This window comes from Lycium barbarum, chromosome 7 (genome assembly GCF_019175385.1).
Source record: "Lycium barbarum isolate Lr01 chromosome 7, ASM1917538v2, whole genome shotgun sequence".
Lineage (NCBI taxonomy): Eukaryota > Viridiplantae > Streptophyta > Magnoliopsida > Solanales > Solanaceae > Lycium > Lycium barbarum.
Genome location: NC_083343.1, coordinates 114,577,278 through 114,601,907, shown reverse-complemented (window position 1 = coordinate 114,601,907; position 24,630 = coordinate 114,577,278). Strand labels below are relative to the sequence as shown.

Genomic DNA, 24,630 nt, shown 5'->3' with positions numbered 1-24,630 from the left:
CCAACTTATACGGTCCGTATAACATTATACGGTCTGTATAACACCCAGCAGAGATGATGTTTGTCTGGTGGTGAACCACGACCACTTATACAGGCCGTGCAATGTTATACGGACCGTATAAGTGTCCGTGGAAGTCCCGACGGGCTGAGTTAAGTTCAATTATATAAATGTGATCCCACTTCACTAATTTCAATTCCCACACTTCTTAATCTCTCTCAAGGCTTCTAGAGGGTTCCAGACACTTCTTCCATAAGAACTCAAGAGAGATTCAAGATCAACTTCATCAAACCAAGAGAGCTAAGTGTATGAAACACATTAAAGTTCATCCAAGCCAAGGAATTCCTATAGAAGTGAACTACGGTTTGGTGCAAGAGAAGTATTTCCACTCAAGGCTTATTTTTACACTATCTTAGGTAGAAACGCGACCATCGAAGGAGAACGATCAAACGATAGAATAGCTAAACGAAAGAGGTATGTAAGGCTAATCCTTTCCTTCTAAGGCATGACTCCTATGGCATGAATCTTCCTATTTTTCCATAATCTTCCTAAATAATAGAAATTACGAGTCCATGACTATAAAGAGCTACAGACGCACATGACAAAGAAAAGAGATACGATACGAGCTTGATAATGATGATGATGAGTTTAAGTATAGAGAATCCTCGAGTAATATACGATGTCCATGAGGTTAATGATCCTAAGTACGGTTCCGTTGATGCTTTTCCTTGTGCACACTCACCTTAAAATGTTAGTCCCCTCAAGATGAGACATAATGATTATGATCACTCCATAATGTAATCGGGGGTTCACGACCTTATGTCACCCCGACATCGCCATAGTTACCTTCAAGTTCTAATGTATGTTTTGATGATAAATGTATAATGATGCTAAGTTATGATAAGTTCATGATATGTCTATGAGATGTACAAAAATGTTAAGTAAGTTTATGATGTGCTCACGATGATACAATTCCACCGTGCCTAAATGGCCGGACATGTCACCGCTAAGGCGAGCTGCTTGTGATTCCACTGTGCCCAAATGGCCGAACATGTCACCGCTAAGGCGGGCTGCTTATGGTTCCACCGTGCCTGAATGGTCGTACATGACCACCACTAGTGGGCTGCGTCTGAGTACACCGTGCCTAGAGGGCCAGACACGACCACCACTAGTGGGCGGTGTATGATGGTTACCGGACGCGGGTTAACAATGATGATATATATGATATGATGATGTATGTGCTATGATGATATATGTATGAAATGCATCCACTCTTAAAGGTTAAGCAGGTTATATCTTCATCTTATGTCTTATGATTTCTCTATTATATTCATTTCATTCATGCCTTACATACTCGATACAATGTTGGTACTGACGTCCTTTTTCTTTGGACGCTGTGTTTATGCCCACAGGTAGACAGGGAGGTGATCCAGACTCGTAGGAGCTATTAGCCGACTTTGAGAGTACCCCATTGTTCCGGAGGTGCCATTGATTTATTCTTTTGTGTATATATATGTTTTGGGCACGACGGGGTCCTGTCCCATCCCTATGTCTAGCACTCTAGTAGAGGCTCGTAGATACGTATGTGTGGGTAGTATGGTCTCACGATGTCCTTATTGTATGTACATTATTTTGATAGCCGAAGGGCTTATGTATATAAAGGTAATTATGTTTCCAAGTGAGAAATGGTTTTCCTATGATTTGAGTATAAAATTAATGAATGAACGCTTAATGTGTACGATGGGTAATGGTATGAGCGGTGCTCGGTGGTTAGCCCCGGGAACCCGTCATGGCCCCTAGTCGGGTCGTGACATGCAGGCATCATACAATTAGCTTAGTTTCAGCACCAATGGTAAGTGATCAACCCTCCCAAAGTATTGGGAATTATATTTCAATCATAGCTTCATCTCAATCAACCAACAACACAACAAGAATTTCACAATTTTTGCTCAAAGTCCATATCGAAAGAATCACATGAAAAGAAAAGAAAGAGATTTTTTTTTTTTTTTGTAACAGAGACAGCGAGGGATAGAGAACATTGAGACGATGGAGAAGAGTTAAGGAGAGAGAGAGAGACTTACCTGGTGGCTGTGAGAAACGAGAAAGGATGGTTCGAATTTGTGGGGAAGCAGCGTGGTGAAAAGTGGAAGGAGACAGTAGGGACATGCTCTTTTTTGTTTTGAAGTAAGGAGGAAATAAGGGAATGATTTTAAACTGTAAAAGTGAAAGACATACCTGGGGCCTTTAAGTTCTCAGCACAACATATGACCTTAAGGTTTGGCACAAGGGTTGGGGCTCTTTTAAACTTAGACCAAGTTTCCAGCAACTTTAGCACAAATTGTGCAATGGAAAACTTTGTACGTGCTCAAACGAGAGGCTTTTTTCTTTTCAAGTTGATTTTTGCCTTTGCTGGACCAAAAATGACAACAAGCCCTCTAGACCAAAAAAATAGGTGCAAGCTGCACTTTTGTGTCTTGCTGAGCTCAAAGAATGGTCCTGAAGCACTTGTGCTTTCAATATGCAACCACTCCAACACCCCAAATAATGTCTAAATCAATTTCAAAAATCATGAAACTTGGTAGAATTATCAAAAATAAAAACAAAACTTATCTAAAAGATAAAATTTCAAAATTGAATTAAAAATAAAGGAGATATGGGTTGCCTCCCATAAAGCGCCGCATTTAACGTCGTGGCACGACATGAATTAACTTTACCACTTTTTGGGTTGGTCGGTTGGCAATTCACCATTAGCTCTTGAAAATCAATCTTTACCTCTTCTTCGTTGGAAACCAACTCAAAACTACTATCCATGGCCCTTTGATATTGAGCATCACATGCCTCAATTTTTGCATTTAATTCGGCCTCCAAGTCCCGGATAGCAATTTCAAATAGCTCCATTTCTTGACTTTGCTCAACATGCAATTTAAGAAAATCTTCCATCATCCATGAAATGCCTTCATGGTGATCTCCATGGGCTCCAAGTTGTTGAGCTTGATTCATAAGCCAATCTTGGCTCACAATTTCCACTTTTTCAAGTTCTTCATCATGGTGAGAGTCGTTCAAAGCTTGTAAAAATCCACCCATGCAGAAATTCATGTTTTGGACACTTTCTTGTCTACTTTCAACACCCTCAAGTTGGTAAGCGTTATGAGCCTCAACCAATAATCCCATTTGATCCTCCAAGGTGTGAATAGCTTTGTCATTACAATTAATTGCTTGCCTCAAGTCATTAAGTGGTTGCCTCAAGTCCTCGAGTGCTAAGTTCAACTTTTCCTCTTTTTCAAGAATGGTCTCCAACATGAGCATTTCCTCTCATTTTGAGCATTTGAGACTTCTTCTACTTCCATATCCCTATTATCATCAAAATCAAAAGTAGAATCGTCATAGTTGGGGTTCGGGAAAGGGAAAGACAAATAAGCACAATTATCCCAGTGACCATTTTAACCACCACACCTATCACAAATACTCCACTCATAGGTTTGGAATTGTGTGCACAATCCACCCCGAGAGATTTCAAACAATTTTACCATGAGTGTGGTCCTCACAATAAGGACAAGGATCATCAAAGTATGAACAACTACCATCCGACCAATTTTCATTATATGATGCCATTTACAAAAACTAAGAAAATAAACAAAGTCAAAGAAAATAACTACACAAATATTCACAAGTTTGGACCAAAGCAAGTAAGCTTAAATCCCAAACTAACTCAAATACGCCAAATTGTTCTCCGGCAACAGCGCAAAAATTGATAACGTCCAAATCCACTCCTCAACGAGAAGTGTACACAGTCGTATGCAATATAATTTACCCCAACTATGAGTCGAGGTTGATCCCACAAGGAAGAGTATACTAGGAGATTTAAACAAGTAAGGAATTATCACCAACTAAGGTAAGCCAAACACTTTTTCAATATTTGGTTTTTGATTTAAAAACTAACAAAGATAAAACTAACTAGAAAGCAAATAAAATGATCAATGGCCACAAGCATGGATACAAGGAACTCTCAAGTGACGATCCAATATATTTTATGATTTTACAACTAAGAGCGGGTTTATGTTAATAAATAATGATTTCTAAAATCTCATTAAAAGTCTTCCAACCAAATCAATGAATTTCATTTTAAGCTTTTCCAAGCCTTAGAGTGTGATATTAGGCACAATCAATGTAACCTCAAGTAACTATCCTCTTCCGAGCTCAAGTTATTAGATGGATTTAATGACCCAAATTCTTGTTAATTAATCTTTCCCAACCTAGATTTCCTCTTCCGAGCTCAATCAAAGTAAATGGGCGAGTCTTAGGGTTAGCTACTCCCTTAAGAATCATTCAAAACGAGATTAATTAAAGAAACAAAGACCCACTTCATTTGAAATAAAAATCATTCAATACATAAGCATAACAATAGATTTAATCCAACATTTGATAATGAATAACATCATAAACAAGATTCAAGTGAAAGAAGAAAATACTACACACTTAAATATTCAATACAAAACAAAGAATTGAAGAAAGGTTTAAGAAATATCTCATTAAAGTGCTCCAATCTTCTCCTCCAATGGTGTAGATGAAACCCTAGCTCTCCAAGCTTGTATGAAATGGCCAATGATGATGATATTTTCTCCCAATTCATGCTCTTATAGCTCCCAATATTCCCTCATTAAAATATGACCAAAACAGCCCATATTTTCATATTTGCAAATCTGTCACATTTTCGCAGTTTTAGCCATTTTTGTCATTTTCTTGACTTTGACCTCTTTTTGACCTGTTTTTCACTTGATTTCTTCATGATCATTTCTCAATCATATAAACCCTTAAAAGTGAAGTAAAAGACATTAAATGCACTATTTTCTCAATCAAAACATAACAACAATCTAAGATTAAAGAATAAATAAGGTGGTAAAATACCAACTTATCAGACTACACATGAATTCTCAAGGAGTGCATTTGATAGTTGTATGTATCACAAGAAGATGTCTGGTAACTCAATGATTTATTTACTATTGTATGTTGATGATATGCTTATTGCTACTACCAACATTACTGAGATAAATGCTTTGAAGGAACTGTTGAGTAAGGAATTTGACATGAAGGATTTGGGAGCTGCAAAGAAAATTCTTGGTATGGAGATTTTAAAAGAAGATGGTGTTGTACATCTTTCTCAAAAGAGGTACATTGAAAGGGTTCTCGAGAGATTCAATATGCATATGTGCAAGCCTGTGAGTACACTGTTAGCTCATCATTTTAAACTTTCAGATTTACAAATGCCTCAGTCTGAAGATGAAGTGGAGCATATGTTAAAGTTTTCTTATGCCAGTGCAGTTGGTAGCATTATGTATGCTATGGTATGCACACGTCCAGATATTGCTCAATCTGTAAGTGTGGTAAGCAGATACATGTCCAACCCAGGAAAGAGGCATTGGGAAGCTGTCAAGTGGATATTGAGATATCTCAAGGGAGCTTCTGATGTTGGTTTGACCTTTCAAAAAGGTGGTGTAGGTATTTCGATTCTCGGTTATGTGGATTCTGACTATGTAGGGGATCTTGACAGAAGGAGGTCCACAACTGGATACATCTTTACTCTTGTTGGCAGTGTCGTTAGTTGGAAATCGACTTTGCAGTCGATTGTCGCTTTGTCTACGACAGAAGCAGAATACATGGCAGCAACGGAGATGGTGAAAGAAGCTATCTGGTTGAAAGGTTTGGTGGCGGAATTGTGTTTGGTTCAGCAGGAATCAACCCTTAGATGTGATAGTCAGAGTGTTATTCATCTGATTAAAAATCAGAGTAAACACATTGAGGTCAGATTTTATTTTATTCAAGATGTTGTTGAAGAGGGAACTATCAAGGTCGTGAAGGTTATCACAGACGATAACGCTGCAGACATATTGACCAAGATAGTCCCTCTCGCTAAGTTTTCACACTGCAAGGACTTAGCAGGAGTACGCATCAACTGATGCAACTCCAAGAGAACAGTTGTTAGGTGGATGTGGTATGTTCAACAATAGTTTGATTCTTCTTGTTTCTTACAATAGGGTTGCCCAATAAGCTTAGAAGTTTTGGCCAGAGTTGTTCGTACGCATGCTCGAAATGCAAACCAAGGTGGAGATTGAAAAAGTTGGTTTTTGTTATGTGATATGTGTTGGATGATTTTCTATTACTTGGAGCCAAAGGATGCTCAATTACTTGGAGCCAAAGGATGCATTGCTTGGAGCCAAAGGATGCTCAATTACTTGGAGCCAAAGGATGCATTGCTTGGAGCCAAAGAATGCTAAGATGTCGAGGAGAATTGAAGAGCTCATGTACACACTTGGAGCCCAAGTCATTTTATGCCTATAAAATGAGAGGCAATTCTTCTTTGTTTAGCATCCCAAAAGTCATACAATACATTGTAATGAGTAGAGAGTTGAGAGAGCAATTCTCTTAGGTGTAATTGGAAAATCTCCCCTTCCTTTGTTAATAATATAAAGACAACTGTTCTCTGGTGGACCTAGGATCATTTTGATCCGAATCGCGTTAAATCTTATGTTCTTTCTTTTACGTTTCTGCTAAGATGTGCACTTGCGTCTTCTAAAACTGCTTTGTGCGGTTTGGAGCAATGGAATAATGGCCGCAATTAGACATATAGTGGCAGCTCTGACGATTGTTTAGCAAAATTATATAATACAACATAAATGACACTTATATATATATAGGTATCTTGTCATATACAAACTTCGTTTTTAAGAATTTGGAGTAAAAATTGCATGATAAGTTATTAGACTTAAGGGCCCGTTTGGCCGTGAAAATTATTCACTTTTTTGGGGGAAATTTTATCACTTTATTTGAAAAATTAGCGTTTGGTCATGAAAATGCCAAGTTATATTTAGAATTTGAAAAACACTAAAAATCTTGTTTTCGCATTTTTTTCACTTTCAATACATTCAAAAAACCATATATATTTTTTGCCAAAACTATAATCAAATACAGCTCCAACAAAAAAAAAAAAGTGAAAAACATTGGGTTTCTATATATGGCCAAACGCCTACTTAGAAAAAAGAAAAATAAATGTTTACCAAAATAACTCATTAATTTTATAATGCGGTTGTTTTTAGTTTCATGAAGGAACCATTTTTTTTTATTATTATTTTTTGCATTTTAAGTTTCATTATTTGAGACTTAGCAAATTTTTAAAATTTGTATACAATTATTAAATTTTTCACTTTAGCAAAAAACAATAGTAATCCAACTCTGAATTAATACTTCTTGGAATTTGTCTAAAATTATAAAAATACTAAACTTTTCCTAATTTTGTGCTTGATAAACTCTTTATTTTGCGAACAATCATTAATTTTACTAACTTGAAAAAATATAATTAAGAATTTTTCATAAGCTTATTAAAATATTTTCCATCATATTAATTTTTTTTTAGAATATTTTGATATCAGAACCATTGAAAATGTAGCTAAACTACCACGAAACAACTCAATATCTGAAGCAGTTCTCAAAAATTGTCGTGAAACAACTCAACATCTGAAACGGACATTGCTCAATAACCGCCACAAAATACCTAAAAAAATATTATTTTATTATTAGAAATTATTACAATCACTGAAGAAATTAAGTGTACGTTTTAACGATAGTTATTCTGAATTAGCTCGCAAAAAGTGCTGCCAATTGCTCATTTTGTTGTGGTGTATGATAATTATTCGATTGTATTTCTTAGCACTGACATTGTAAAATTTACCTTATTAGATCATTTAGTAGGTACAATATTATTGCAGATTAAATGGTAATTAAATAACTTGTTATAACATATTAAACACTTAAATTCATTGTCTATAACTTAAATCCTAATGCTACTAGGGCAGAATAACCAGTTTTTGTGTTTTCTCCTTTGGCTACTGCGTAAAACTCGTGATACTAAAATCAGGAGAATATATAACAACCAACTTAATTAGCTATATATGCTTTCTCCTTATCTCTCTCTAGTCCTTACATTATGGAGAAGCATACAAAAAAAACTACACATCTCACCACTGAATTTCTCCTAATAACAAGGTCAATTCGTTACTCAAAATCATGTATAAATAACTCCCAACCAAACTCAGGCAATGAAAATAAAAATAATAAAAGCCAAAGAAGCCTTTACAACTTTTCAAAATGGCTTCTTTGCAAAAACTCACGATTCTCGTCACCCTTATTTCATCAGTCCTCTGTTTCTTCTCCTCACAGAGCATCAACGCTAACACAGATTTCTTAACACAAGCTTGCAAATCGACCACCGAAGAGCAGCTATGTACAGACATCCTTAAAAACGACAAACAAATCACAGCAGCAGCAACAAAAGAATTAGACCTCGGATTGGCAATCATGAAAAAAATTATACCCCTAACAAAGACAACACATGACTACACTTTGAAAAAAAAAGCGGAAAATCCTGCCTATGCCTCTTGTGAACAGGAATGGCTCGATATGGTGTCTGGTTTCGAGAGGATTCTAGAGCATACGACGAAGAACAAAGGGTTTATAGAAGACACAGATGACTATGACTTTCACAATGTAGGTGAAGCTGCCGGAAGATGTAAAACGAGCTTAGAGCAGAACAAGATTGTAGATCCCGAGATCAATAAAGCAGGGGATACTGTAATGACATTAATAGCTGCTGGAACCCAACCATTGTCACATCTAAAGCTTATAAGCGAGGGTAAAATTAAATAAAATTATTCTCATGATGAGGATGTGTGATCCACTTCATTCATTCAAAACAAAAAAAGAGTTTGAAAAAAAAAGATCGATTTGTTTCCATTGTCATTCGTTGCTCCTAATCTTTTTGTTTCATCTGCATGGTCGTCTCCCATCGTTTGGTATTGTATTGTTTTGTACTATGATGTATTGTACCCCCATTGTTTTGGTTATAGATTGTGAGCCTGTTTGGATGGGCTTAAAATAAGCAGCTTATAAGCAAAAAAAAAAAAAAAAATTGAGTTTGGCTAACTTTTTTTTTTTTTGGCTTATAAGCTGTTTTCAGTTTATAAGCTGTTTTAGATAAGCTAAGCCAAATGAGCCCAATTAGTTTTTTGAACTTATTTTATGCACAAAATGGCTTTAAGCTGGCCAGCCAAACACTCAAAAAAACTGAAAACAACTTATAAGCAACTTATAAGCCAATCCAAACGGACTCTCTATTGTTTATTGTAAATTAACGAGTGACATTTTTTGATGTTTTGTTTAAATATTGTATTTTGTTCTATATATAAGTTACTAAAAATGTTCTCATTAAATTTATCAATAATTTAGCACAAATTATGCTTTATAGATATATTAAGCTACTCCCTCCGTTTCAATTTATGTGAACCAATTTGACTAGCCACGACATTTAAGAAAGAGAGAAGACTTTTCAAATTTATGGTTCAAAATAAGTCTTGAATATTTGTGTGGTTGTAAATCACTTCATAAAGTGAATTTGTTTCCAAATTAGGAAAGAAGTCATTCATTTTGGCACGGACTAAAAAGGAAATAGGTTCACATAAATTGAAACAGAGGGAGTATTAATTTGATACAACTCGGAGTGAATTTTATTGAAGTTTGAATCGGGCAAAATCCATGCCCGGGTTATTCTCCGCGATTGGGAGCCCGGAAAGGCTGGGAGGGCCTCCACAACTGGCGTCCACTTCCACCAACTCAGGTCACATCAGCAGGTCTAGATCAGAGCGCTGAGGTAGGGAAGCATGTGGGGGTGCAGTAGGGTCACATCAATCGAACGTTAGGGTTGAAAAGTCTTGTTTCGATTTCTCTATAGATAGCTTATAATATAAGCTAAAGACACTTTCACTTCCACTCATGCAACCTATCTCTCATTTCTATTTCTAAGCAATATACATCCGGGCATATCGACTGATCTTAAAATATTTGTTTGTCTTGCATTATTTTCTTTGTTTATTAAGCCCAGTTCTTTCAATATAGCTTTGATAATCTGAAACATTGACCCCGAAGAGGAGAGTTTCCGAGATTGGATACGACCTACTTATCTTTAAACCCATAAATTACAATCTCTAACTGATTATTTGTTTTCACCGGAAAATAGTTTGGCGCCGTCTGTGGGGATAGACAGCTATGGAGTTGTCCTGATTCGCAACAGAAATTCTCCTTACAAGAAATTCCAGCAAAATCAATATACGTTGAAAAGACATGTCTAGCGGTAGTTCGAGCGATATACAGGGAACCGAGGACGCACAAATGTTGGTGAGAGGTATGAAGAACTTGGTAGAGGTACCAATATCCGAGCATGAGAAGGAATCCATTGAAGGGCATGGGGCAGCAGGGATGGGACACCTCACAGGCAGCCTAGTGAGGAGCGAAACAGAGGTGTCCCAAATGACAATGAAGCAGAACAACCGCGTCAACGCGCATTAGGAGGAAAGGGTCTAGTGCGATCCCAACCTGCTGGGCAGAAACCCGCTCAAAAGATAGGATCCCTAACGAGTGAAATATTGATGGCCGGGCTCAAGGCGCAGGAGGAGAGAATGCAACGCATGGAAAGGGCCATGACTACCATGGCCAAGCATTCTAGGGCAGGGACTTTGGCGTCGAATCAGACGCGAATAAGATCCTTACGGCCCCGCAAACCAAAAAGGCGAGGTAGGTAAAAAATGGATAGATGCATTCACCGAAGGGTTACTTAGGGTTGAAAGGAAGATGATTGAGAGGATGAGTTAAATCCCAGGAGCCCCATCCATGATAAAGGGAGGGAGCCAGAAAGTATGGTGTTTCCATAACCAGAAAGTGCAGCCCCCGCGCCCATACCTAGGAAATTCAAAATGTCGGATATAGCTAAGTACGATGGTACCATTAATCCGGACGAACATATAACGATGTTTGAAGCAGCTGTCTTGGGGCACGACCTCAAGCAGCATGAGATCGAGTTGGTCATGCTGAAGAAATTTAATCAAACGCTTATAAAGGGAGCACTCTCCTGGTATACTCATTTGCCCGAAAATTCTATTGACTCTTTTGCCTCCCTTCCAGATGCTTTCATCAAAGCCCACGCTGGGGCGCGAAGGATTGAAGCGCACAAACAAGACGTGTTTTTCGTTAAAGAGCGGGAGGAATAGATGCTCCGAGGGTTCGTGGACAAGTTATAAAAGGAGAGAATGTTGTTGCCAGCTATCCCGGAAGATTGGGCAGCGGCTGCATTCGCGGATGGTTTGAATTCAAAGAGCTCGAACGCTTCCAGGAAGCTGAAAGAAAGTCTGAGGGAATTCCTGGCTAAAACATAGAGCGAGATAAACCTCAGATAGCTATATAAAATATGCATTAAGGAGGATCAAAAAATAATGGTTCCGATAGAAATAGGTAGTCGCTTCGAAAAAAGACCGGACCCGGGTTTCGAAGCAAACATCGCAAGTCACAAGGAGCGATTTGAGCCATACGAGGTCCGCAGGCCTTCAGGTGGAAATTCCAGCAGAGGAAATATTGGAAGTGTCTGAGGCCTCATCAATAGAATTGCCTCGCGTCCCTCGGGACCAACGTCAAAAGGGGCCAGGACTCCAAGGCTCTCGGAACATAATTTCAACATAAATGTTGCAGAACTTGTCGTAGTGATGAGGACGATAAAGGAAGCCAGATTCCCGAAGGAGATCCGGACCAACCCGAATATAAGAAACACCAGTTTGTAGTGTCACTTCCATAGTACCCACAGTCACGCTACAGAGGATTGCGCAAACCTAAGGATCGAGGTGGCCCAGCTCCTGCGAGCTGGAAATCTCAGGAAATATATTAGCAACCGAGCTAAACTTAACCTGAGCATAAATCATGAGCGGAAGCCAGGCGAGGTACCTCAGCCTATCCATGCCATTAATATGATATTTCTGGGGAAAGGGTGAACAAGATAGCTTACACTACTCTCCGAAAGTCCAAAGTGTCATTTACAACAAAAAAGGCACAGTTGGGACCTCGCCAAGCACAAGAACATCTCCTTTACCAACAGCAACCGCGTGGGACTTTCCCCTCTTCACAATAATTCCCTAGTAATATCTATTCCAATTAAGAATTATTTCATTAAACATGTGTTGATTAATCCAGGGAGTTCGGCAAACATTATCCAGCAACATGTTCTGAAGGAAATAGGGGTAGACGATGCAATCATCCCCACAACTAAAATGTAGGTTGGGTTTAACATGGCAAATGAGCTGACACAAGGGGAGGTTGAGCTACCGGTTCACATCGAAGGCATGAAACTAGACACGACCTTCAACATCATAAGAGGTGGTCTTATAATGTCATATTAGGGAGACCGTGGATTCCCTCCATGCGAGCGGTCCCTTTCACTTTTAATCAAAAGGTCAAATTCCCTACTCTCTGGGGGGATAGTTGAAATCAGAGAAGACCGAGGGGCGGCACAGGAAGTAGAAACCATGGTAGTGGCGGCTGCTGAGAAGGATAGGATCCCCAAGTAGCAATTACAGAAGTCGGGATCGAACGACAAGGCCAGGAAAAGAAAGAACCAAGGTATGGGGGATATCGAGATCAACCCACCCCTGAAGGACTCATCATCCGAGAGGATAAAAGTCCAGCAGACTCAACGATAGAAGAATTAGAACGCACGACACTTTTCGAAAATGATCTCGAAAAGCATGTACACCTGGGTTCTGAGCTCCCGCTCAAGCGCAAGAATAAATTTGTAACTTTTGTAAAAAATAATTCTGATTGCTTTGCCTGGTCACACCTAGATATAACAGGGATTCCCCCAAGGTGGAAACGCATCGATTGAGTTCTGATCCGCATCACCCTCCGGTAAGACAGAGGAAGTGACCAATATCAGTCGTGAGAGAACAATTCGTCCGGGAGGAATTCTCGTAACTACTCAACATAGGGTCATTTTGAAAGGTGGAGAAACCAGATTGGCTAGCAAATATGGTGGTGGTTCCAAAGAAACTCAACAAATTCAGGATGTGTGTGGATTTCAAGGATCTGAAAGAGGCCTGCCCAAAAGACTCCTTCCCGCTACTGCATATCGATCAAACTATCGAAGCCACGGCACGGCACGAATTGCTCAGTTTCTTGGATGCGTATTCCAATTATAACCAGATCAGCTTGCCCTCAGAAGATCAGGAGAAAATTTCTTTCATGACCAATCACGGTAAGTTTTGTTATAACGTCATGCCTTTTGGTCTCAAGAATGCAAGGGCAACATATCAAAGGCTGGTGAACAAAATGTTCGAGGAACAGATCGGCAAGACCATGGAAGTTTACATCGACAACATGTTGGTCAAGTCTCAAACAGCGGATGCTCATCTAGCGGCCTTACAAAATACCTTTGATGTACTCCAAAGATACAGCATGAAGTTAAAGCCGGAGAAATGCGTCTTCGGGGTGCGGTTGGGAAAATTCTTAGGCTATTTGGTATCCGATCGAGGTATTAAAATGAACTCTGAAAAAGTCAAGGCCATTCAGGAAATGCTGGAGGAGCTGGGCAACGTTAAAGCTATATAGGGACTGACCGGGAGAGTCACATTTTTAGGAAGATTCATCTCCCGATCCTCGGACCGATGTCATGAGTTTTTTAACTTGCTAAAGAAGGGCAATGAATTCAAATGGACTTCGGAGTGCAGTCAAAGCCTGAAAGATCTTAAGAATATCTGTTTGGTTCGCATATAATGGCCAAGTCACAGAAAGGGTAGCGCTTGTATATTTATTTGACGGTCTCATCAGTTTCAGTCAGCATAGTAGTGGTACAGAGAGACGGGGAAAACCAACTCCCGATCTACTACGCTAGCAAAACTTTGGCGGGGGCGGAGTCTCCATATCCGGCCTTGAAAAAGTTAATTTTGGCGCTTGTTACGACCACACGGAAGTTGCGTCCATATTTCCAATGTCACCCAGTGACGGTAATCACCACTACCCCACTGCAATCAACCTTACCAAACAAAAAGCTCACAAGTAGATTCTCTAAGTGGTCAGTGGAGATGAGCGAGTATAATTTGGCATATGAATCCCGCTCAGCCGAGAACGTGCAGAGTTATTTGGATTTAAGAATGATTTCATTATGGACGTGTTACACGAATAATCCTAGGTATGAACCCCTGTTCTATTTTGTCTTTGTTATTCCTTTTTCCTTGCAGTCTTATTTTACAGGGTCAGGACTGGGACTTACCTAAGGGGAGCCCGAGCTTGGCCTAAGCCATTAAACCTCTGAAAATACGTGTTGCACTCTTTTCCTTGACTGAGTTTTTCCCAAAGGGATTTTTTACCGACAAGGTTTTTAATGAGGCAACAACTGAAAAAAGTATTACTCTCAAAGTCGTGGTCGGGCCGCACCATTCAAAGTCAAGAACTGCGGTCGACAAACAGTGTGCCCCGACCTTGATAACAACTAAGGTTTTGCTTCCTATCAAAGACTAAAATCCAGCCTGCGAAGCGCAAAACTTGTAGTTTTTTCCTTTGTACGGCAATGCAAATACAAAACTGGCTATGCGCCTTATTGTTCATAAATGAAAGAAGTTTGAACCCACGCGGTTGTACTTTAAATTTGTTGGTATGAAATGATCCTCCTGGATCCGCATACATCCCCCACTAACACACGACACATCCTGCAAGCCTCCAAGAGTGAAGGAATCATATACCTTATGCCAAAAAGATGAGGTCGAGATGTCCTCTTCATCGGCGTTGAAAAATAATAGGGGCCCCTCTTCTTATTATGAATTGGATGAATAATACATGATCATAACATACGCGGCTGGAAGTAATATTCCCGGATTGGGAGAAGCGATTGCACGCAACACCAAATGCATAACATGAAGCAATCAAAACTCCTAAACACAGACATCCAAAATAAGAATAAAGCATTCTTCCAATAGAAGGGTCTCAGGGAGGATGGATCCTTATAATGGAGATGCTCCCCTTCAAAGGGACGAGTAAACGTGACATCCAAACCACAATCATTACCAATAAAAATGACTCGAGCAAATTTATGTGTAGTAACAGCCAAGTCCAACAAAAACGAACTCAAGCAAAATTATGTGCAGTAATGGCCAAGTCCGACAAAAACGAATTAGCAATTGGAACACAAGCAAGGATGGGTAAATTAAGGCAAAAAAGAAACGAAGTAAATACATTCACCATCTAAACATCAATAAGTCTTTACAAAACATGGTCAAAAGAAAACACATCAAATATGGCTTAGCAAAGGGAGGGAGAGGGGAAGGGGGGAGGGGGGGAAGGGAATGCACCGGATCAAAGTTTGGTGGTGTCAGGATAAAGGTCGGCCTCGACAAGATCCTTAAGAGCAGGGGTGCGGTGAGGAACAACCTTTGTCCTTCAATGGTGCCCAGCAGGCTGGCGTTGGACTAAGAAAGACCTTTGTTGTCCCCCAGCTATGCCTTGTTTCGGGCCCTCTGAGCCTCTAACCACCCCTCCAGATCGGCTATGGTCTTCTTAACCACGATCTTGTCTTGGATCTTCTTTTCCAGCTCCGTTTACAAGGTTCGAACTTTCTCCGTTAGGCCAGAACCTATCTGTACAAGGCTTGTGAAATGATCCTGGTGATTCTGTACAAAATTGGACAGTCTGGGCTCTTCCCCTTCCCGGTGTCATGTTCATGAAGGGAACGAACAAGGAGGGACTATCTGTATCAAGCAAAATCCGTGCCTAGGTTATTCTCCGTGGGGGGGGGGGGGGGGGGGGGGCTGGGAGGGCCTCCACAGTTGGCATTCACTCCCACTAACTCAGGTCACATCAGCAGGTCATGATCAGAGCGCTGAGGCGAGGAAGCATATGGGGGTGTAGGAGGGTCACATCAATTGAACGTTAGGGTTCAAAAGCCTTGTTTCGATTTCTATATAGATAGCTTATCATGTAAGCTAAAGACACTTTCACTTCCACTCTTGCAACCTATCTCTCATTTCTATTCCTAAGCAATATACATCCGGGCGTATCATCTGATCTTAAAATATATGTTTGCCTTGCATTATTTTCTTGTTTATTAAGCTCGGTTCTTTCAATATAGCTTTGATAATCTGAAACACTGGCCCCGAAAAGGAGAGTTTCAGGGATTGGATACGACTTACTTGTCTTTAAACTCATAAATTACAAATCTCTAACAGATTATCTGTTTCACCGGAAAACAAAGGTAATAATATTTTTAAAAAAATTATGATCATAGTGTAGCAACTGACTAATTCACTAGATCGTCAAAAGATGAAAGATAATTCTCGAGTTGTCATATTTGTGCTAACGTGACAAATAAGATAATTCCTCATGTGATATGTTGGCCTTCGATCCTAAAAATGTGAGTATGTGACAACTAGTTTTATAAAATCCAGAGACACCCAAAAGGTACTATATTATAAGAACTTATGACATTCTTTTTCTCCAAAGAAAGATATCAGAAGCAACTAATGGCACTTATTAGTAAATTAGCAACTCATAGCCCTAGAAAGAGTATTTGTTATTTTTAAGAAATAATCTATACTATATTAAAAGCACGAAGGATTTTAGAAAAGTGATTAAACTTTTTGCCCTTCTTTAAAAAACTCTACAATAGACAAAATTGTCATTTACTATTTTTTCTAATATTTCAAATTTTAAAATAAATTAGAATTTTATTTATAAAAAACTTTCCTACTTGAACTATACAAGAAGTCCTAAGATTTAGAAATTTAAATCAAATAAGATTTATTTTCTATAAATCTTATACCTTTTACATTAATTTTGCACAGAATTCTAAGATTGAGTTTATGTCTTTTATTTTTGTTAGAGTTAACATTTAATTATTACTCCATAAGTGTTAACCGACCTAAGCCCAGTAGTTGGCCTATTAATAACCTTAATCCCAATAGTTGGCTGTGATACCGCATAATGCTCTCAGCCTCCCAATTTCTTTGGCTTCTGACTCTTAATCATGTTTGATGAAAAATATTTTGTTAATCTATGCTTGCAGATTGTCTAACTTATGATTTACTATTTTCACTTTATTTTTAAATTTTTGTTCTTACTTCGATTTGTTCCCTTTTTTTCTTTTTTCTTTTTCGGTTTTTTGCAGAGGAAATCTGGCATAGTTTTGTCTTTCAATGGATATAGATACTGCTATTGCTGAATCGTTTAATCAAGGCTAGTTTATTAGAATTTTTATCGTCACATTGCATGGTTGATTCGACTAATATCTTTCTACTAGTTGTCATATTGCATTATTATAGGTCTTTTTAGTCAACTATTCTTACATGCACGGAATATCAGACCCGCTTAAGGTAATTTTTTTCTTACTCACATAAATTATCTCTTAAATCTAAAGACTAATTCCATGTATGCATCTCAATTCTCAATTTCTGCTGCTGCTTCTTGTCCTTTTTTATTTTAATAAAGTCATGTAAAGGTTCTAATTAATCCTAATTGCAGCCGGTCCTTTGGAAACTTTACTATTCACTTGACAAAATTGTAAATTAATTATTTTTTAATATTTAGGATTTTAAAATCGACTAAAATTTGAGTTGTTAAAATTTTCCTTATTAGAAGTATCTAATATACCATAATTGTAAAAGAAAAGTAATAACATAGTAAAATCACGTTAGTAAACTTTCTAGCACTTTGAACTCTTTTAGGTTTAGGATTCCTTTTTATTATTACTATTAATTTTGAACCAATTAATGGTTTATAGTGAGTATTTTAAGTAAGATATTTTTTCAACTCTAAAATCTACATCGCCATTGGAGAAAAATAAAAATCACTGCACTTTAGCCCTTCGAGCCTATTGCTATCTATTGAATAATTTCAATAGTTGCACCAGCAATCTTTGAAGTATGTTAGGATACCACTTCACGTTAAGATAGGATTAGAATTTGCACTATTTGAATTTTCAGTTCTATGGGAGATGAACTACCTTGATAGCTTCTGTACTTCACATGAATATGACTCTCTTCATCAACAAGGAGTCCAATTTTGATTAATTACTGGACTTCTGTCCTTCTCCAATGAAAACTATCTATCAAAGTTAAGTCAAGACTCATAATAAATTCAAAAGAGTCAAACTAAGAAAGTTCGGTGTTCTTAGCATTTTGCACACATTATAATGTGTACTCTCTTTTGTGATTTGCACCCTATACTATTATTTCTTATGATACTATTATTTCTTATGATTTATCTCCTAATCGCTTTGTTTCATTGCAAAATAACTAAAACTCTCTTTTTAAACTATTCATGAGGGCAAGGTAGGAAAGATACAATTAATGTATTTCTAAATTAATGGAGAATTTGTTTATGTGTAGAGGGCTAGACTGGGTAAAATCTTTTCGTCTACCATTGTTCTCTGGCGAGATCAAGCTTAAAATGCTTAGCCAGTAAATATAACCAAAACGGCAGCATAAAAGTATGGAGAAACTGAAAGGCTAAAATGAAGAAATGAAAAATTGAAAGTTTAAGTTCTTTGTGCAAACATCAGATTCCACTTCGGTGAATTCAGGTTCGTTAATGGGATATTAAAGTTCCAAAATTGTCTTATTTCTTTGTTTGATTGTAATGTTGCTTTATCCGTGTAATACTAATTAGAAATTTAAAGTTATAATCTGGCTACATGCATAAAATATAAAATTCCTCAACAGGGAGGGAAACTCCTCTTTCTTCTTACTCTCTCATGAGTTACAGTGTGCTCTTCGTTAATTATAACATTGTGGTGAAATAAAGATACAAATATCCTTCTCTTAGAATTAAGCATAACATGAGAACGAGTGTCTTAGATTGAACAGAGTATCTTTTTGATGGGCGGCTTCGAAGGAAAAAGGGGCAAGATCCTCTTTTGTTAAATACATGAGCTCTTTAGAATTATATAAGTATCATTTTATTTTTGTTCTTATATATATTTTTCCTATCTTGTCCCATGAATAAATAATAATTAAGAAAAAGAGACTTTTAGTTATTTTGCAAGGAAACAAAGAGATTAGGGTGTAAATCATAAAAAAATAATAGGATAAGGTGCAAATCACAAGAGAGAATACACATTAGGGGTGCAAAATGCTAAGAACTCAGAAAGTTAGTATAGAATTCTTAGAATAAGTTAAGTATTTAAAATTTGTGATGAACTAATATCAACAATTTAAGTTAATAAAACATACTAACTTTTTTCATTTTGATGTTGCGAACAAATAATTAAAATTTTGATTGACTAATTATCAATAGAATCCAATTTATTCATTTTCAAATTCCTCACATTAGTAAAAAAAAAAAAATAGCTTGGCAAAACTTTCAAATATATAAATTTGTTAAATAAGAAAAATATTAGTGGTGAAAGAAATTAGAAATAAAGCAAAATCGAATAAAGTATAATGTTAAAGGTCAAATTGGTAAAATGCAAATTTAAAATAACAAGGATGAAATAGTATAAAATAAAATAAATTCTAAACAAATTGTCATCATTTTCTATGTTAAACTTATACTAACAAATGAGAACTCTCAGTATTCTTTAATATAGGAATATTAATTTATTTCACTACTAAACAAATATGAACTATTGACGAAAAGTTAAAGAGTAAAATTTATCGCTACTTCTATTTAGCGATAGATTAATTAGTAACGAATTATAAAAAAAAAAAATACTTAGCTATGAGTAATCTAGTGATGGACTAGCTATGAAACTCGTAACTAAGTCTAATTTCTTTTCCGATCGAGTGTTTATTTTTAAATAAGGTACCCGTTTTTTGCGCGTACACCAAACTAACAACAACAACAACCCAGTGAAATCCCACAACGTGGGGTCTGGGGAGGGTAGAGTGTACGCAGACCTTACTCCTACCAAGGCAGGACGGCTGTTTCCGAAAGACCCTCGGCTCAATAAAAAACATAAAAAGAGGTCAGATATGGCTAAGAGATTCAAAGCGATATGGAAATGAAGTAACGCAAGCGACACAGATAACATAGAATAATCAAAGCACGGGAAATAACAGATAATAGCATAAATCAGAGCACAAGAAATTATACTACGATAATGCGACTACTAATAAGACAGGATAATGAGACTATCTACTAGCCTTCTACCCTAATGTGGGTCCTCCAAACCCTCCTATCTAAGGTCATGTCCTCGGTAAGCTGTAACTGCGCCATGTCGTGTCTAATTACCTCTCCCCAATACTTCTTTGGCCTACCCCTACCTCGTCTGAAACCATCCATGGCCAACCTCTCACACCTCCGCACTGGGGCATCTGTGTCTCTCCTCTTCACATGCCCAAACCATCTCAATCTCGATCTCGCTTCTCGCATCTTGTCTTCCACCGAGGCCACTCCCACCTTGTCCCGAATATCCTCATTCCTAATCCTGTCACTCCTGGTGTGGCCACACATCCATCTCAACATTCTCATCTCAGCAACTTTCATCTTTTGAACGTGAGAAATCTTAACTGGCCAACACTCCGCCTCATACAACATAGTCGGTCTAACCACCACTTTGTAGAACTTTCCCTTAAGTTGTGGTGGCACCTTCTTGTCACATAGCACTCCGGAAGCCAGCCTCCTGAGGTGCTTCACTAAACTTACACTCTAAGTACTCTGTCTTGGACCTACTCAGCTTAAACCCTTTAGACTCCAGAGTTTGTCTCCAATCCTCCAGCTTAGCGTTAACTTCGCTACGAGTCTCGTCGATCAGGACTATGTCATCCGCGAAAAGCATACACCATGGCACCTCACCTTGAATTTGCCGCGTCAATCCATCCATCACCAAGGCAAATAAAAACGGACTAAGAGCTGATCCTTGATGCAACCCCATCACAACTGGAAAGTGCTCTGAGTCTCCTCCTACTGTCCTTACCCTGGTTTTGGCTCCCTCATACGTGTCCTTGATCACCCTAATGTACGCCACAGGTACACCTTTAGCCTCCAAACATCTCTATAGGATCTCTCTTGGAACTTTGTCGTAAGCCTTTTCTAGGTCGATGAATACCATGTGTAAGTCCCTCTTCCTCTCCCTATACTGCTCCACCAGTATCCTCACAAGATGGATGGCTTCTGTAGTTGAGCGTCCCGGCATGAATCCGAACTGATTCTCTGAAATAGACACGCCTTTCCTCACCCTCATCTCCACCACCCTTTCCCATACTTTCATAGTATGGCTTAGCAGCTTGATACCTCTATAGTTGTTGCAACTCTGGATATCTCCCTTGTTCTTGTATAGAGGGACCATTACACTCGACCTCCATTCTTCAGGCATCATTTCCGTCTTAAAGATGACATTAAACAACCTAGTCAGCCACTCCAAACCTGTCGGGCCCGCACTCTTCCAAAATTCCCCAGGAATCTCGTCAGGTCCGGTCACTTTTCCCCTGCGCATCCTACGAACAGCACCCTTAACCTCCTCAACCTTAATACCCCTGCAATACCCAAAATCGTGACGCCTTCCTGTATGTTTTAAATCTCCCAACATAATGTCTCTGTCCCCTTCTTCATTTAAGAGTTTGGAGAAGTATGACTGCCATCGCCGTCTAATGAGAGTCTCCTCTACCAATACTTTGTCATGCTCTTCCTTGATGCACTTCACTTGAACCACATCACGTGCCTTTCTCTCCCTCGCCTTGGCTAGCCTGAACAATTTCTGATCCCCTCCTTTCTCTTCTAGTTCAGCATAAAGGCGTTCAAAAGCTGCCGTTTTTTCCGTCGAAACCGCCAACTTCGCTTCCTTCCTCGCCATTTTATAAAGTTCCCTATTCGTCCACTGCTCCACCTCATCCTTGCTTTCTATCAACTTCTCATACACCACCTTCTTTGCTTCCACCTTCCCTTGAACTTCTCCATTCCACCACCAGTCCCCTCGATGCTGGCCACGACTACCTGTCGAGACCCCCAACACTTCCCTTGCTACCGCCCTAATGCAACTAGCCGTCCTATCCCACATACTTGTCGCATCCCCAGTACTATCCCAGGCCCCCATAACCTTCAATTTCTCTCCCATCTCCACGACACTAGTCGTGGTCAAACTCCCCCATCTGATCCTAGGTCGGTCATCCACGACCCTCTTCTTCCTCGTCATCTTGATCCCTAAATCCATCACCAAGAGCTTATGTCGGGTTGTAAGATAGTCGCTCGGAATGACCTTACAGTCTTTGCACAGACCTTTATCGTCCCTCCTAAGGAGTAAAAGGTTTATTTGGGTCTTAGCCACTGAACTACGGAAGGTTACCAAGTGCTCTTCCTTCTTTGGGAAACTCGAATTGGTTATCACCAACCCGAAAGTTCTTGCAAAATCCAAAAGTGAGACTCTTCCTTCATTCCTGTCCCCGAAGCCAAAGCCTCCATGCACATCATCATAACCTCCCGAAATAGGCCCGATGTGCCCATTTAAATCACCTCCCACGAATAACTTCTCAGTAGGCGGTATGCCTCCCACTAATTCGTCCAAATCCTCCCAAAAGCGCCTCTTCTCCTCCTCGCCTAAGCTCGATTGCGGCGCATATGCACTAATAATGTTCAAAGTGAGCCCTTCGATGACCACTTTAATTGACATCATCCTATCAGTGGCTCTCCTAACCTCTACCACCTGGTCCCTTAAATCACTATCTACTAGAATGCCCACCCCATTATACTTCGACCTACCAGAGAACCACAGCTTATACCCGTCTACCTGTTTAGCTTTAGGACTTACCCATTTAGTCTCTTGGACACAAGCTATATTAATCTTCCTCTTCTTAAGAATCTTAACTAGCTCTATGGACTTCCCCGTTAACGTCCCAATGTTCCAAGACCCCACTCTCAACCTAGAGGCTCTTTTAACCCACTTACCCCTCCTAACCCTCCCCCCCGTCCCCGAACGAGAACATGACCCTAGTCTACCATCACTAACCAAAACCACGAAAATAAGTATGAACTAATAAATTGTTCAAAGGTCTAAAGTCAGCAAAATATAACTGCAAGTGTATGGACAAATAATGGATATGACAACCGGAGGTACCAACTCCAGTTGAACTGAACCTGGTTGTCGCCGAAAAACACTGTTCACGGTCGAGTTACTGTTCACTGCCGGAAAAATGTTCACAAATACCTGAAAGGGAGAAGAGAATAGGGGGAAAAAAGAAGAAAAGAAAAATAAAAGAAAAAGGGAAAAAGGAGAGAGAAAGAGAGGGCTGGCCGGAAAAAGTCGCCGGCGATGGCGCAGCGGCGTACTGGCAGCGCCAGAAGCAGATTAAAAAAGGGTAAAAAAAGGAGAAGAGAAGAAGAAAAGGAAAGAGAGAAGAAAAGTAAATCTAGCCAGAAAAGTGGCCGGCGTTACCTGGTCGCCGGCGTCACCTGAACAGTGGTGACGTATGGTCGCCGAACGGAGTGGCGGGTGGGCAGATCTGGGAGAGAGCAGAGGAGAGAGAAAGAGCAGAGGAGAGAGAAAGAGCCCAACAGCATAACCTAAAATCCGCGTACACCAAACTAGTTACATATAAATACCATTATAGCATCTTTCTAACCATTTTTTAACCTAACTAATGATTCATTATCCGGGTAGCCTTCGGTCCTCTTTCTCTCTGTCATCTCTTTGTCTGTGTCCAAAGCTTAACAACAATAATACTTATCACTTTTGGTATCAAAAGATTCATAATCCAAAACCTTCAAAAATCACTGCATCTCCACGAATATTAGAATATCCGAAAATCCCTAGTTTCTTCCTTCTTAAATTTGTGAAGCTACGTTAATCTCCACCACACAAAACCTACACAAACAATAAATGATAGTTAATCTTGGTGAGCCGCTACCAACAGTTGTATCTGACGATTTTCTTAGCCGGAGCTCTTCTGATGGATTTTGCTATCACTTGGTTTCATAGTTTGTTAGGATTCATATTTAGCACTATAGTATATATAATGTTTATGTATTGCTATAGTACAGAACATATACATTATCTATACACTGCAATTTGAGTTGTTTTCATATGTTTACACGTGATTATACAAAGCATATAGATTATATATACAACTTATATGTAATGTTCATATATAGCTATATATAACAGATACATTATCTATACAACGATGATATAGTAAGTTACACCGACTGCAAACTAGATGCACGTAAGCCTGTCAAGTGGGTCGGGCAGGCCCAAACTCGGCCCGATAAACCCGGCCCACCACCGGCCCGGCCCAAACCCACTAAGATGAGTAAGGGGCTGGGGTAGGTGGGATTTATTAGGGGGCTGGGCTAGGTGGGATTTATTAGGGGGCTGGGCCAGTAGCCCGGGTGATGGCCATAGGGCATCAGCCCGGCCCGGCCCACTTCAAATTTAAAAAAAAAAAAAAGAGATAAGTACTACATTTATTACTAATAATAAATATTTTAAAAACATTGTATCCCAATAAATTAGGAGTCTCTTTTTACGGAGCACTTAATTTTTCTTTAAAATTGTATTTTAAAGCTAGACAATCTTGTTTTCTCAACAAATATACTTTTGATACATTTTCAGTATATAGTATATATTAGATTGTGATGGTTTTCTATAGAAGTAAAATTCCATTAGCATGTCATATATACTATGGATACGTAGATTATATCAAATATAATACTCCCACCGTTTCAATTTATGTGAACCTATTTCTTTATTAGTCAGTACTAAAAAAATGACCCCTTTCTATATTTGAAAATAATTTACCTTTATGCAATGATTTATAGCCACACAAAATATATGTGACTCATTTAACACCACAA

General features: G+C 38.8%; 1 protein-coding gene across 1 annotated transcript; it reads left to right on the top strand.

The window, feature by feature from the left end:
- Positions 1 to 8,082: 8,082 nt before the first annotated feature.
- Positions 8,083 to 8,785, top strand: LOC132602458 (uncharacterized). The gene has a single exon (XM_060315303.1). The coding sequence runs from the start codon at positions 8,137 to 8,139 to the stop codon at positions 8,692 to 8,694; it is 558 nt and encodes a 185-aa protein (XP_060171286.1). The 5' UTR covers positions 8,083 to 8,136; the 3' UTR covers positions 8,695 to 8,785.
- Positions 8,786 to 24,630: the final 15,845 nt, after the last annotated feature.

Excerpts from the sequence above, each read along its gene's own strand:
- LOC132602458 (XM_060315303.1), top strand. The coding sequence starts at position 8,137 with ATGGCTTCTTTGCAAAAACTCACGATTCTCGTCACCCTTATTTCATCA.